We start from the raw sequence: 15,176 nt of genomic DNA, 5'->3' as shown, positions 1-15,176 counted from the left end.
TGACGCGACCACGTTTCTATGTCACGATTAGCGTTAGCAATTAGAGTTTGCAATTCGCGTTGGCGAAACAACGCTAACTGCTAACGCTAATCGTGACATAGAAACGTGGACGTTTCTGACGCGACCACGTTTCTATGTCACGTTTATCGTTACCAATTAGTTTGCAATTAGCGTTGGCGAAACAACGCTAACTGCTAACGTTAATCGTGACATAGAAACGCAGACGTTTCTGACGCAACCACGTTTCTATGTCACGATTAGCGTTAGCAATTAGAGTTTGCAATTAGCGTTGGCGAAACAATGCTAACTGCTAACGCTAATCGTGACATAGAAACGTGGACGTTTCTGACGCGACCACGTTTCTATGTCACGATTAGCGTTAGCAATTAGTTTGCAATTAGCATTGGCGAAATAACGCTAACTGCTAACGCTAATCGTGACATAGAAACGCAGACGTTTCTGACGCAACCACGTTCTATGTCACGATTAGCGTTAGCAATTAGAGTTTGCAATTAGCGTTGGCGAAACAACGCTAACTGCTAACGCTAATCGTGACATAGAAACGTGGACGTTTCTGACGCAACCACGTTTCTGTGTCACGATTAGCGTTAGCAATTAGAGTTAGCATAAGCAATAACCAACGCTAACTGCTAACTGCTAATCGTGACACGACCACGCGAACAAAAACAATCTCGAGAGTCGTGGAGTGTTTGAACTGAACCGGAAGTGTTTTTCCTACAACTTTAAAATATATAGAAACAAAAATAATAGTTTGCATTTCTTAGCTTTTAAAGTGCTGGAGAAAAATGCCGACTCGTGGCTGACAATTCAAGTCTCTGGTTAAAAATAAAAAACAAAAACGTGTGGAGATTTTTGGATCAGACACGGACGCGACCCCAGGACCCGTCGTGTAGCGACGGATCGTTCTTTTGAGGTCGGATGTAGAACGGAGGTCCAGAGAGGGAGGACCGGGTCAGACGGGGAGACGACCTGGACAGTGACTGCAGTGGGCGAAGGCACCTGATCAGTGAGCGTTGGCGAGCGAAAGAAAGACGTGGATGGAGGTGAAGAAACAAAAACTGGAATGACTGGTGAGAATCTCAATATTTTCCCTCCGCGTTAACGACGCTGACGTCGGAGGTTCCGAACACTTCCGACTGGAGACGGACCTGGTACTGCTCGTCCCAGTCGCTCCAGGAATCTCTTTACCGGGGTCGGATCACGTGACCTCCTGCGAGGGTGTCCAGTGTAAACGCTGGCTCTTGATACAAACTTGTTACTTTCATAAAGTTTTACACTTAAAGTTAGAAAAAAAAAATTGGAACAAGACAGAATATTTTGTAAAATGAAGGTTAAACTATTGGACCAGTTGAGTTAGGAGTGGTAACTGGACTAGCACCGGAGATCGACTCACACAGGATGTGATTTAGTGGCGTAACAAGACCAGCTGATCCCTTTAGCTCCGACCCCGGAACGCTGGGTTTGACTTTTAGCGTCTTTGGCAGGTTTAAACATCTGCTGGAATACTGAGGCTTTTCCACGTGTCCACAAGTTCTTAGAGTCATTAGCATGTTAGCTCCCGAGAGCTATTAGCAGGTTAGCTTCTGAGAGCTATTAGCCTGTTAGCTCTCGAGAGCTATTAGAATGTTAGCTCCTGAGAGCTATTAGCATTTTAGCTCCCGAGAGATATTAGCATGTTAGCTTCCGAGAGCTATTAGCCTGTTAGCTCCCGAGAGCTATTAGCATGTTAGCTCCCAAGAGCTATTAGCATTTTAGCTCCCGAGAGCTATTAGGATGTTAGCTCATGAGCGCCATTAGCATGTTAGCTTCCAAGCGCTGTTAGCATGTTAGCTCCCGAGAGCTATTAGCACGTTAGCTTCTGAGAGCCGGGCTGCCACTCTTCTCCGTGTCTTTGTTTCCTTCCTTCATCAGTGTGGTGAAGACCTGAGAAGAGAAAAACCTCCGTCAGTGTTTGAAGTAAAAACCAAGCGTGGACGCCTCACCTGAGCCCAGCGCCGGTTCCGGCTGACCATGTGCGTGTTGGCCATGGCGGAGAAGAGTGTGTGGGACTGCAGGTCCTCGGGGAGGCGGGTCAGGAACTGGGCGATGTGGATGAAGTCCATCTGCAGCAGGACTTCCTCGAACAGCCGCAGGATGCCCAGGCCGGTCCGGAACAGACTCTCCTCGCCGTCGCGGCAGAAGACGTCCCAGACGCGACAGGCCACGTCCAGCGGGAGAGACTTGCTGTAGAGCGTGAAGATCCTGGAGGAGAAGGTTGGATCAGGACACGTCGGACCTTAGAGCTCTGAGGACTCACCAGTCGATCAGGTACAGGTCCGGAGTCAAGCTGTTGGACTGGAAGTGACTGAACAGTCGAGGAAGGTTCTCCTCGAAAAACACCTCGAATACGGAGAAATACTTTAACATCTGTAGGAGACGAGAACAAAGAGTTTATCAGAACAGTTATAGAATTAATCCATTCATTCATTAATGAGTAGCTTTTAAGATGGAAATGATGACATTAAACAATATACAACAAGTGAGTGAGTGAGGGGTGAGCTAGTGAGTGAGTGAGTAGTGAATGAGTAGTGAGTGAGGAGCGAGCGAGTGAGTGTGTTGTGAGTGAGTGAGGAGTGAGCTAGTGAGTGAGTAAGTGTATTGTAAGTGAGCGAGTGAGTGTGTTGTGAGTTTGTTGTGAGTGAGTGAGTGAGTAGCGAGCGAGCGAGTGAGTGAGTGAGTAGCGAGCGAGTGAGTGAGTAGCGAGCGAGCGAGTGAGTGAGCGAGGAGTGAGTAGTGAGTGAGTGAAGAGTGAGGGAGGAGTGAGCAGTTAGTGAGTGAGTGAGCGAGTGAGTAGTGAGCAAGTGAGTAGTGAGTGAGTGAGGAGTGAGCAACTGAGCGAGCGAGTGAGGAGCGAGGAGCGAGCGAGTGAGGAGCAAGTAGTTAGGAGCAAGCGAGTGAGTGAGCGAGGAGTTAGTAGTGAGTGAGTGAGGAGTGAGTGAGGAGTGAGCAAGTGAGTAGTGAGTGAGTGAGGAGTGAGCAACTGAGCGAGTGAGTGAGGAGTGAGGAGTGAGTGAGGATTGAGTGAGGAGTGAGTGAGGAGTGAGTGAGAAGTGAGTCGTACCAGTTCATGGTCGACTCTGAAGAAGGCCATCTGACACGGTTTGTTGAGCAGGTTGGCGAAGGTGATGAACGCTTCTGCCTCCTCCAGGTTGAGAATGAGAACTGCAGCGATGAAGGACATTCCCTGGACCTGGAGGACACGAGAACATGAGAAGATGAACCAAAACTCTTGGATGAACGAAGACGATGAACGTACGTATCCGATGTCTGGCCTGTAGCAGGTGTAGGCGCCCAACACACTGTGCAGCAGATCATGGTACGGCCCCCCCTAGAGGTCGGAGGACAGCATGACACATTGAACAATGAATGAATTAATAAACATAAGTGAACACAATAACACAACCAGACTTTCATCAAACACAAAACCGTTCTTAAGAAAACGCTAAAGGCATTAAAAGAAAAGTTAAAAAAAAAAAAAACCACACAATTTACTGTCGGACTCACAAAACTGAGGCGGTTTCGAACTGACCTTCTGGAAGATGAACAGAGAGGGGAAGGTCCTGGAGATGTCCAGCTTGATCAGGTCCAGACTGGACTCTCTGTCGGCCAGAGACGCTCCACTGTCTGAGGTCAAAAGGTTAAAATTAGGGATTTTACAAAAACGTTGTGTTGACAATCGTTACCGCTCTCGCCGTCGTTGACCGAGCTGGTCTCGCTGTAGCTCCTCCACTTCTCTTTGGCTCTGGACAGGAAGATCTCGTAGAGTTCTGGGCGAGACACGAGCGGCGTCAACCACAGACAGGTGTGTGTTTGCAGCAACAACAACACAATACGATACACAATCATGCATTAGTACCAGGTGTTATGTTCAGCTCGTTCCCGATGGCCAGACTCCACACTCTCCCCCGGACACTGGGGGGCAGACCCTGCCACCACAGATCCCGGACCCTCCTCGAGCCCTTCCTGCACACATGACTTCCTGTTATACAGGTGCAACCATCCGTGTTTGTGCTGCAACAACGTCTTCAGCCTCAGGTGTGTATGTGTTGTTAGTACAGAAAGATACATGGTACTGGTGGAAAGTGCTGGAGTGAATAAACTAGTTACTGAAATAAAACAAATATTGAGCTGAGATAATAAAACTGGTTCAATTTTCTTATCTGTGATTATCTGCACATGGCTGGCCCTATATGTCTATTATTCTACTTCTACTATTACTACTTATTCTGCTACTACTACTACTTTTACTACTAATTCTGCTACTACTTCTATTACTAATTATACTACTAATTCTACTATAACATCAACGTTTACTAATAATTCTGCTAGTAGTACTACTTTTACAACTAATTATATTACTACTTCTACTTTTACTACTAATTCTGCTACTACTTCCAATTATACTACTACTACTAATTATACTACTAATTCTGCTACTACTTCTAATTTTACCACTAATTCTACTATAACATCAACCTTTACTACCAATTCTGCTACTACTCCTACTTTTACAACTACTTCTACTACTACTACTTTTACTACTAATTCTGCTACTACTTCTAATTGTACTAGTAATTATACTACTAATTCTGCTACTACTTCTAATTTTACTAGTAATTATACTACTAATTCTGCAAATTCTTCTAATTTTACTACTCATTCCACTTGAGACACCCGTTATGAGAAATAGAGGGCAGACCATGCATGAAGTAGAACTAATAAAACGAACAGAAAAGTAAATGCCGATAATGAAATGAAGAAAAAAATAAATACATATTGGTTATTGGTTGAGTTACCGTTAGAACCCCCCTCTATTTTCCCCTTTTTTAAATTTTAATTTTTAATATTTTATCTTCATTATTTAGGAAATTAACTCAAGTAAACTTGGAAATGGTGGGTGATATGGACTGTTTTGAGTTTGTTAACTTTAAAATTTACTCAAATATTTTCACTTATGTGACTTGTAATGTCGTTTCATAAAAGAAACAAATTGCATTTGAAAAACGTATTAAAAAAAAAGTATTTACACAATATGGGTCTGGAGTAGTTTGGTTGAAACTGTTGAAAACTTAAATGATTTACTGTCAGATTAATGTCCTCCTGATGATGTTCGACGTCTATTTAACCTTTATCTTCGCTGAAGGTCAACAAACAAATAAGCCGACGACGTCAGCGTTTACAAACGCAAGAGGAGGCGTGACCCACATGGTGTCCCAGTTCGGCAGGATCTCTGTGTTCCAGATGACCATGGCGTTGGAGATGATGTCCTCCTGCTTGTGTCGCTCCTTCATCTGACGCTTCTTCTTCTGGGCTTCCTTGAGCTCTGACACACACACAAGCGCACAAGATGATTGTTATGTTTGATGTCAATGTGTATCTCATCTCATCATCAAGGTCGTTCTCGCTGCTCCTCACCTCTCCTCTTGGCTCCTGCGATCATCTCCTCGTACTCCTGCTTGTGTCTCTGCATCTCCTCCGTAGACTTGGCCGGAAGGTTCCTGAGACAAATATCATCATGTAAACAACAACAAATCATCCATTAAAGTGTTCATTGATAAAACCATTTAAAAACATTGTTTGATGACGTCACGTGTTCCAAAAACTCATTTTAAAAAGTTATCTTACGAGGGTCTGTCCTCCAGGATCAATGCGGTGGTGGAGAGAGGCTCGAACTCCAGGTTCTTCCTCCGTCCTGCCACTGGATGGCGCTGTGGACTAAGAGAAGGACTGGAGTCCTGCTGCTGGTCCACCTGAGGAACACACACACACACGTTGGATATTGATGCGTGTGTCCTTGAAAGTATTCTTATACAAACTTAAATATAAACAACATTATTTATAATTCGCGCCTTCTGTTTTTTTTTCTCGTTTCAAACACGTTTTAATCTAGAAACCAAAATGTTTAAAAGGACACGAAGAAATGTAAACCCGGATCATGAGTCAGAGCTTTAACGATTAGAAGTCACGTGTTGCACATACGAGTGTGTTCAGTAGAAAACAGCTGATGCAGTTCAGATGTTACAAGTATCCAAGTCAGCAGTAGTACTTATGGCTGATGTCGCAGTAGTTGTCATGTAGTAGTAGTAGCTTTAGTTAGCTTTATACTGGATGATATGTTGGTTAAAGGTATGATGAAGTCATTCACACAACTACTTATACTTCTAATTATACTAGTTATTATAATACTAATTATACTTCTAATAATACTAGTAATTATACTACTTTTACTAGTAATTATAATACTAGTTTTACTAGTAATTATAATACTAGTTTTACTTCTAATTATACTAGTAATTATAATACTAGTTTTACTAGTAATTATACTAGTAACTATAATACTACTTTTACTACTAATTATACTAGTAAATATAATACTAGTTTTACTAGTAATTATACTAGTAATTATAATACTAGTTTTACTAGTAATTATACTAGTAATTATAATACTACTTTTACTTCTAATTATACTAGTAATTATAATACTACTTTTACTTCTAATTATACTAGTAATTACAATAATACTTTTACTACTAATTATACTAGTAACTATAATACTACTTTTACTAGTAATTATACTAGTAATTATAATACTACTTTAACTACTAATTATACTAGTAACTATAATACTACCTTTACTACTAATTATACTACTACTTCTTCTACTAATTATACTACTACTTCTACTTATAATTATACTAGTAATTATAATACTACTTATTATACTTCTACTTCTACTTATAATTATACTACTACTTTTACTACTAATTACACTACTTATTTTACTACTACTTTAACTACTATTATACTAATACTTTTAATTTTACTACTACTTCTACTAATTTTACTACTACTTCCAATTTTACTACTGAATCTACTACTACAATTTATACTGTCATATACTTTTACTACTCATTCTATTACTTCTACTACTAATGTCACTTCTACTAGATAATACTAATTCTACTTCTTATTCTACTTCTACTACTACTTCTAATACTATTTTTTCTACTACTTATTCTACTTCTACTACAAATTCTACTTCTTTTTTCTTCTCAACCTTTTTCACTTTAGTTTCCACATCAGTCTTTAGTCTTCATGCCTTAATTTCAACTGATTCCACATGTTTACTTAGAATACAAGTAAAATAATCTCAAGCATTTCAGTTTATAGATTCATCAGATACACAATCACACTGGACTTCTTCTGGAAAAGCACATCATCTAGTTGTATCTGTAACAGTGTTAAGAGTTGCATCTACGATGCTATGACGAATAAAAACAATAATAATATAAGTTGCTTGTTGTCGTCATCAAAGTATATTTGCAGTAATATCAGCTTGACATTTCTCGTGTCATAGTACTAAAGTATTCTTTATTTCCTCCTGCACTTCTTTGCTCTACGTGTCATACACGTCTCATATTTCAAGCGACTCTCCGGCTGCTTTCATAACAAAGAGAACATCTGACTGACAGCTGGTGAATCTGGCGGAAAAAAATGACGTCATACGGAAACTTCATCTCCGTTCATATTTCTAGGTTTCACAGTTAAAAGTAAGTCTCGTCTACGGCCTGCAAGTGAGAACAAAATAGTATTTACACTATTTTTGATACGACATTCAAAAGGTACCATTATGTGTGAAGAACCTTCCTTGAACGACTTGAAGACGTGTCAACCAGATTCACACACAAACGGACGTCATCATTTCCCTGAGATATTTATTTAATCTTAATCTGCTTCTCTCACAAAAAAAAAGTCTAACTAGAAATCCACAGAAATGTTAATGAATCCGATGATCACTAGTGTCAACATGCAGTCGGGGCTTCTAACCGACGTGTAACCGGTTACTCCAAAGCTGCACTATATTCATTTTAGCGCTGCACGATATTGAAATATGTGCAATATTTGATATTGGTGCCTTGAAGTGCGACATCGATATTATAGATATATGTAGGGGAGATCCAGGGGGTTTAGAGAAGGAAAACGATGAAATATTTCCGTGTATATACACAAGTCGCCGTAGCAACCGAGCCTAGCGAGCTGCGCCGCACAGTTCACAGACGGACGGAGACGTAAACAACAACGAGACATAGAAGTACATATTGACAACTTTACAGAACGTGACACGGATTGTTCAAAGTGCGCATTTAAGAAATGCTTGATTTACACAATAAAAAATATAAATTATGTTTTCGATATGCACATTGCTCGTGCCAAAATCGCCATATTTTTCGGATATATCGTGCAGCCCTAATTCATTTATTCATTTTCATTTGCTTTAACTTTTCAAACCATGTGAAAAAAAATACTCATGTATTAAAATAATTGCTCTATCCTTTAACAATCGAAAGCGAGTTGTCGCCGTCAATAAAGTCTCAGTCCGACATCACATGACCAGAACACACACATGGCTAATTGGTCATTAACATGCATTATTTGCAGGAATGTATATATTGGTGATAAATTAACAATAAGGGGGAGAGAAGAAAACCTGCAAACAGTTGTTAATTTTTCTAAACCGTAATGATTTGTTAGTTTGCACTTTGAACTGCACCTTTGTTTGCACTTTGTTCTTCTTTTATTAAACTTGCTTTACCGAAATCTAATTTAGATCTGCAGAGGGATTAATAAAGTTCTTCTATCCGTTATCTGCGTAACCGTCGACATCCCTAATCCCTACATCTAAAATATTCAAGATATTAAATGTTGCAGATCCAGAACCTGATCCAGAACCTGACCCGTCACATGACGATAAAGATAAACAAAGCATCAGTGTTCCGGACACGTATCCCACAGCATTACAAAGTGATGATGGCGTGTGTGCTGAAGAACCTGCTCGGTTGACGGCGACGACGGTGACGACTCCGGCTCCTTCGCGGCCTCGCTCTCCCCGGCCGTGGGTTTGTTAAACAGCCGCCACCCCGTTGCATTGTGGGACGGCAGCTTGGGCTCTCTCGATTTCCTTGTAAACAGGCCCCTGGGAGAAGACAGATGGAGAGAAACGTTTCCATTAATAATGAAGGCAAACTACTCAACGGAGGACTTCCTGATCCTTGATTGAATCGTGTAATTCATCCGTCAATAAACCGCCTCGTCCGACCGGAACCTTTAGATGTCATCAAGCTATGATGTTAATAGTTTATGTAAACACAACGACAAAGAGACGCATGGTGTTGTTTGTGATAGTTAGTAAGTAATATTTCTAGAGCGCTTTTCCAGACCAGGGTCACAAAGCGCTTAAACAATCAAAACAATACACAATAAAATATATACTTAAAAGTTCAAGATAATACTGAGAACAACACAGGAGTATCAGAGAATCAAGGAAAATCCTGCATGACTAAAAGTGTCTTCAGATGTTTCTTGAAGGAGTCAGTAGATCATCAAACACAGATGTTTCTTGAAGGAGTCAGTAGATCATCAAACACAGAGATGTTTCTTGAAGGAGTCAGTAGATCATCAAACACAGAGATGTTTCTTGAAGGAGTCAGTAGATCATCAAACACAGATGTTTCTTGAAGGAGTCAGTAGATCATCAAACACAGATGTTTCTTGAAGGAGTCAGTAGATCATCAAACACAGATGTTTCTTGAAGGAGTCAGTAGATCATCAAACACAGATGTTTCTTGAAGGAGTCAGTAGATCATCAAACACAGATGTTTCTTGAAGGAGTCAGTAGATCATCAAACACAGATGTTTCTTGAAGGAGTCAGTAGATCATCAAACACAGAGATCGTTCCAAAGCTTAGGAGCAACAGTCTGGAAGAAATGTGAGTTCTTCTACTAGAGCAGGTCGGAAGTCTCGCTGCAGAGTTCTGTATGAACTTTAAAGAAAAGGCACAACATCGCTCAACAGTGCAATACTAAGTATAGTATATAAAGATAATAAATGATTCAGTTCACTAGTAAAACCACCACATTTTCAGGTGATCCTCAAATACTGATGTCATTCGTGTCATTAATGCACTTTTATTCATGTTTACATTCCGTGATCAACCGAGCAGACATCACGACGGTCGGCCGTCTGACACAGCAGTTTTTTTTTCATCGGATGGGAAAAGCAGAAGCCAGTTAGATGTTTTCTCTTTATTTGAGGTGAAAAACTGCTGTTTTTCTAAGCTGGAGGGAAGAGAAAGAAGAAGTGGATGGAAGATAAAGAGGATGTGCGGAGAGGTGCAGGAAACCGATCCCATGCACCCACACGACCAGGCAATACTCTGTCTTTGCAGAAGGACTTTCTTTCACAACCCATGTATTTGATCCGGTTCTGTGAGGTTCTGTGAAAAGTACCTGAGCGCATGTCTGTCATCATCACGACCAAAGTATCAAACATTAACCTGCAGTTATTATTAATGGCCGACTGAACAGGCTCTTATAAAAGTGACCCACTTGTCGTGACCTAAATATACTGTATAGGGTTTTATATTTGAATTTACATTCATCAAACTGACGCTATGTCAGAGATTTGCGTTTTAATTTGCATCCGTTTCCAAGGCAACGCACTATCGAGTTTGGCAAATTTCCAGTCCGAGATAAAAGAAAACCTGATTTAATAGTAATGATTGACATGTCTGTGTGAACCAGGTGAACAAACAAGATGTTCCTCCTTTAAGTGGTTCCCATCAAAATATCAATACGCAGGATTATGTTGCATACATTCTTTATGGTATCTATAGATAAATCCAGTTTTTTATTTCACTCAACTGTGGCCACTATAGTTTGAGGATGTGTTGAAACCAAGTTATTCATTTATTATTATTATTCAAGAATTTTTCTCAGATTATTACCAGATAATAAAACATTATTCAGAGGCGGCGCTCGCATGATCGATGACATTTATATGGTTATCAACAGTGTGATAAGCTAACCGGACATCTTATTTGTAAATAAAGACAAACTTTATTTTCTGGATTATATTTTAATTATCTTCACCCCGCCCTATATTTATTTTACCCCCAGAATAATGTTGGATTATTAATTAATGAAAGGTCGTACAGGATAAGAAGCGTTGTGTCACTGTTTGGTGAGAAGAGAAAAAAAGGCTCAAAGAAAGTCCTCAAGTTAAGCACACATACTTAAAAGCTGCACTTAAGCTCTGTAATGTGACATTTGAACTTTGTTTAGCTCCACCTCTGTTGTAAGCAGTTACACGTGTCGAAAGACTGGAGCTGCACGGCGGCGTGAAAACTAAAGCTTCCAAAATACCACAGGTGACGATTTTAGAAACAATTGTTTATCTTGTGCTGCATCTATCTGGCCTTAATAACTATAAGTGTGTGTATTGACGACAGATTGGCTGAATAAATGATTTTCCTGGATCAGTTTTGTGGAGCTAAACCAGATATTCTGAGTATATTTCTAGAGTGACCTTATAAAGGAACATAAACAAAGTTCAAGCACAAAGACGTTACACGTAGAGCAAAAACAATCCAACAAAGGAAGACAAAATAATTGTGCAGCAGCAGACTTGGTATCATTTTTCACTACACAGCTGTTTTTGAAATGGAGGACATTCCAGATGTTCCTTTTTTTCCATATGAAAATGTAGAATCTGCCAATAAAATCGTCTCCCTTGACGATCCTACGGTTTAAGAATAAAAAGAAAATTGCTTTTTTTCCCCCCCGTTTCTTAAAGGGACGACATTGCTCTCGACAAATATTCCTTCAATTTTCCTTTACATGGTGTGTTGTTGTTCTGAGGTTACTCAACTGTTTTGCCGGGAGAACCAAGTACAACATTACTGAACACAATAGTAATGAACAGACACACATCCTTAAATGTATCACAAATTGCATCATTTTGTGTTACTTCATTTCGTGACGCAGAATGATTTTTCTAAACGGCCTGTTCATGCAAAAACAGAGTCGGTCCAACAAGTTCTAATTCCACCGAAATCCAGACACTATTGCTGTGTCTCAAATCACATCCTTCTCTTAGTGCACTGGTTAGTATCATCAGGATAGTTTACGTACTAACTAGTAACTAATCCTCCACAGATAGTATGTCTCAAATCAAACTCTGCTGCTACACACTAACAGGAAATAATAATAATAATAATAATCTCTATTTATATAGCGCCTTTCTAGACCAGGGTCGACGCGACAGCTTCTTCTTCTACTACTATTTAACGATGATTTCAACCAGCTGTAGGAACACTATCGCCACCTGCTGGCAGCACGTTTTTGTTTGGATCAAGAAATATGAGAAACTAAATATTGGCGAAATATTTACGCCGGTATCAGCAGCGAAGACGTGACGTCCTCCTACTGCTGTTGAAAATACACCTGTAAGTATATGAATATATATATAAATATATATATATGACGTAACTTCCATTTACATCAACGTCACTAAGATGGAGCTGTTTAGTGTAGAAAGTGTCCATCGATCCATACTGAGTTTTGTGGGTGTTTAGTGACAATTTAGTGTGTATAGATCACTACATTTACATACTAAGAATTGAGACGCACTTATGCACTAAAAATACTACGTTTACGTACGCACATATGCGATTTGAGACACAGCTTATATCTCCATCCTTTTGAGGCTCCCAGAGTGAAAACATTTGAACGAAACAATAGATAAGCATCAGGCTTTCCTTAAAATACAGATAATAAACAAAAAGGTTTGGTTCTTGGTCATGTTTTTGTCGACGGTGACTACGAACTGCGTCTCGAACTTAATCGTCGCACAAAAACGACGACTTATGTCACGTTCATGTCGACAGGTGCTGCAACAGACTGTTACCGACTGTTGAGCCATGTTTGGTGCGTCGCAGCCTACTCCCATCAGTGTGTGAATGTGTGCGTTTATGGCCGACTTTGGGTGCTGAAAACCATAGAAAGCGCTTTATAAGTATTACATTTACGTGGACCCAAGTTTATAATCAGAATTTCCAAATTATTTAAATTGGTTTGCAAGTCCCTACTAATATTGTATGATCTGGTTTTCGCAGGACCAGTAGTACTCAATGGAAGGACCAACTGGCTGATGCCTTATCTTAACTGAAGTATATTAAACTCAATATATAATCATGTGATTTTAAGATGTTTTTAGCTCTAAATTCTCAGCTGCTCATCATCCCAGCACACAAGGACGTGAACCCACCTGGTGAAGAACTCAGCTATACCGAACCGCTTGGGCATCAGTTTGGAGTCCTGTCCCTCTCCGGCCAGGTCCGGCAGCTGGTCCGGGGCGCTCTGCCTCCGACCCGACTCCAGCGTGTTCCGAAAGTCCTCCTCGTAACACTCGTCCCCGAAATAGAAGCCCCCATCCTCGTCCGGGGTCAGCGGCGTGGCGTCGCAGCTCAGGGACAGCGTGAGGTTCGGGTTAGTCCTCAAAGTTTGGGGCCTCGTGGGTAGAGTCGACCCCACCACGTCCTCCTCTTCCTCGTCTGTGGGGGGCTCGGACCTCGGGCCATCGTCGAGTTCATGGTGAGGTTTGGCACTTGGTTGGGGTGAGGGGGCGTCTGTACAGGGGTCTTGGATGGGGGGGTTCAGGAGGAGGTCATTAAGTTGACCCACAGGGGCCACATTCTGTGTTGGTTCGGTACTAGACTCAGCACCGGTCTCGGGTCCATCCGTGACACACCTGTCTAGGGAGGTGTTGCTATGGAAACCACCGTTGGACAGTTTCCCGTCCACACGTCCATGTTCTGGGGTCACTGGACGGATATCCGGGCACTGCGAGCAGGAAACGACCCCTTTGGACGAACAACACCGTGGAGCCGTCGGAACCCGCGTCTGGGACACACCGTTCGGGGTCTCCCCGTTGACGTCCCCGGTGTGGATCTGCCTCAGTCCCGAACCCGGGTGAGGGTCCGAGGCTGCGGTCAGCACCGGGTCCTCGTCCGCTCCTTCCGGTGCTTCGGTCGCGTCGTTAAATCCGTTCCGTCCGTCGTGGTGTCGGTCACCGCGCGGTGGAACGACCCCGTCTCGGGGGGATTCTTCCGGCAACATATCCCCGTCGAACCCGTCCGCGTTCACATCCGTCCCGGTCCCGTCAACACGGGCTCTCCCGGCGAACCGACCCCCGGTGACATCGACGCGTTTCTGGGCCGCTTTCAACACCGCCTCGTTCTCGTTCAGGTCGACGGTTCGAGTCCCTCCTCCGTTCACGCTCGGGGTCTCCATGAGCGGACGGGTCCCGGACCCGGGACGTGGACTGTGGCCGAGGAACCGCAGCGACGGCTTTTGTTGTTCCCGGAGGACGAGGCTCGCATTTTCAGCCGCTACCGGACACGAACCGGGCGTGAAGTGAACGGTCCTGGCCCGGCTCGCGGTGGAATCTCATCGTCTACAACAGTAACAGTGTTTTCATAACAACGACGCATTAAAACCCGCTGCTGTTTATGTCCGCGCATCCCGGTCACTGTCTGCCGCCATCTTGAAAATTCCCCAACGATGACGTCATGAATCCGCCGCTATCTGCTCGGTTTGTGATCCCCCCCTTGTAGTGGCGCCTAGCGGCCACCTGCTGCAACTGCAGCAGCGGTAAGAATGTAAACAGTCCTGAATAGTGACATAAGATTCCAAACTTCACGCTGCAAGTTAAATTTAGGATTTTTTTTTAGACACATTCTTAACCCGATTTACGAGCCAGTTCTCGTCCATAATCACAACAAAAAAAAAGAAAAAAGAAGAAAACTGGTAGAACCTGAGTTACTTGCAAAGAATATAACTTGATTTAAAACTTTTTCTTCTACTTATTTAAAGCTGTTGCGTGTATTCTATAGCCACAAATTGTAGGACTCGCATTTTACCTTAAACATGAATTTTTGTGTGGGTTTGTATCCAGTTTACTCCATTAGCTCGCTGGTGCTGCGACTAGAATAAAGTTATATTATAATATGACGTATTTGTGTAAAATAAAAGAAGCGTAAAAACAGACAAATAGAAAAAAATCACATTTGATGCATCAAAGATATTTCCAGACATGTTAAAGCCTCTTCTTTAAACATTTGGACGCTTTAAGATCACAGAAAATTATTCAAAATAATTTAATTTGAATGATTAATGTAAGTATTTACATGGTTTCCCACAGTATTACTTCCCTGATACCCGTTAATAAATGTAAAAGTGCCTCAGATACTCTTGAGCAAAGATTCCGTGAGGAAACA

General features: G+C 41.7%; 1 protein-coding gene across 1 annotated transcript; it reads right to left on the bottom strand.

The window, feature by feature from the left end:
• Positions 1 to 653: 653 nt before the first annotated feature.
• On the bottom strand, positions 654 to 14,343 carry tbc1d12a (TBC1 domain family, member 12a). Its single transcript, XM_087802719.1, has 13 exons — positions 13,166 to 14,343; positions 8,890 to 9,034; positions 5,686 to 5,810; positions 5,476 to 5,558; positions 5,266 to 5,383; positions 3,917 to 4,023; positions 3,744 to 3,827; positions 3,590 to 3,684; positions 3,317 to 3,388; positions 3,122 to 3,250; positions 2,318 to 2,427; positions 2,004 to 2,262; positions 654 to 1,944 (listed from the first exon to the last, which is right to left on the bottom strand). The coding sequence occupies exons 1-13, from the start codon at positions 14,188 to 14,190 to the stop codon at positions 1,873 to 1,875; spliced, it is 2,424 nt and encodes an 807-aa protein (XP_087658845.1). The 5' UTR covers positions 14,191 to 14,343; the 3' UTR covers positions 654 to 1,872.
• Positions 14,344 to 15,176: the final 833 nt, after the last annotated feature.

This window comes from Callionymus lyra, chromosome 11 (genome assembly GCF_982586985.1).
Source record: "Callionymus lyra chromosome 11, fCalLyr1.hap1.1, whole genome shotgun sequence".
NCBI classification, from domain to species: domain Eukaryota; kingdom Metazoa; phylum Chordata; class Actinopteri; order Syngnathiformes; family Callionymidae; genus Callionymus; species Callionymus lyra.
The sequence above is the reverse complement of the archived record's forward strand: the minus strand, read 5'-3'. Positions and strand labels throughout refer to the sequence as shown.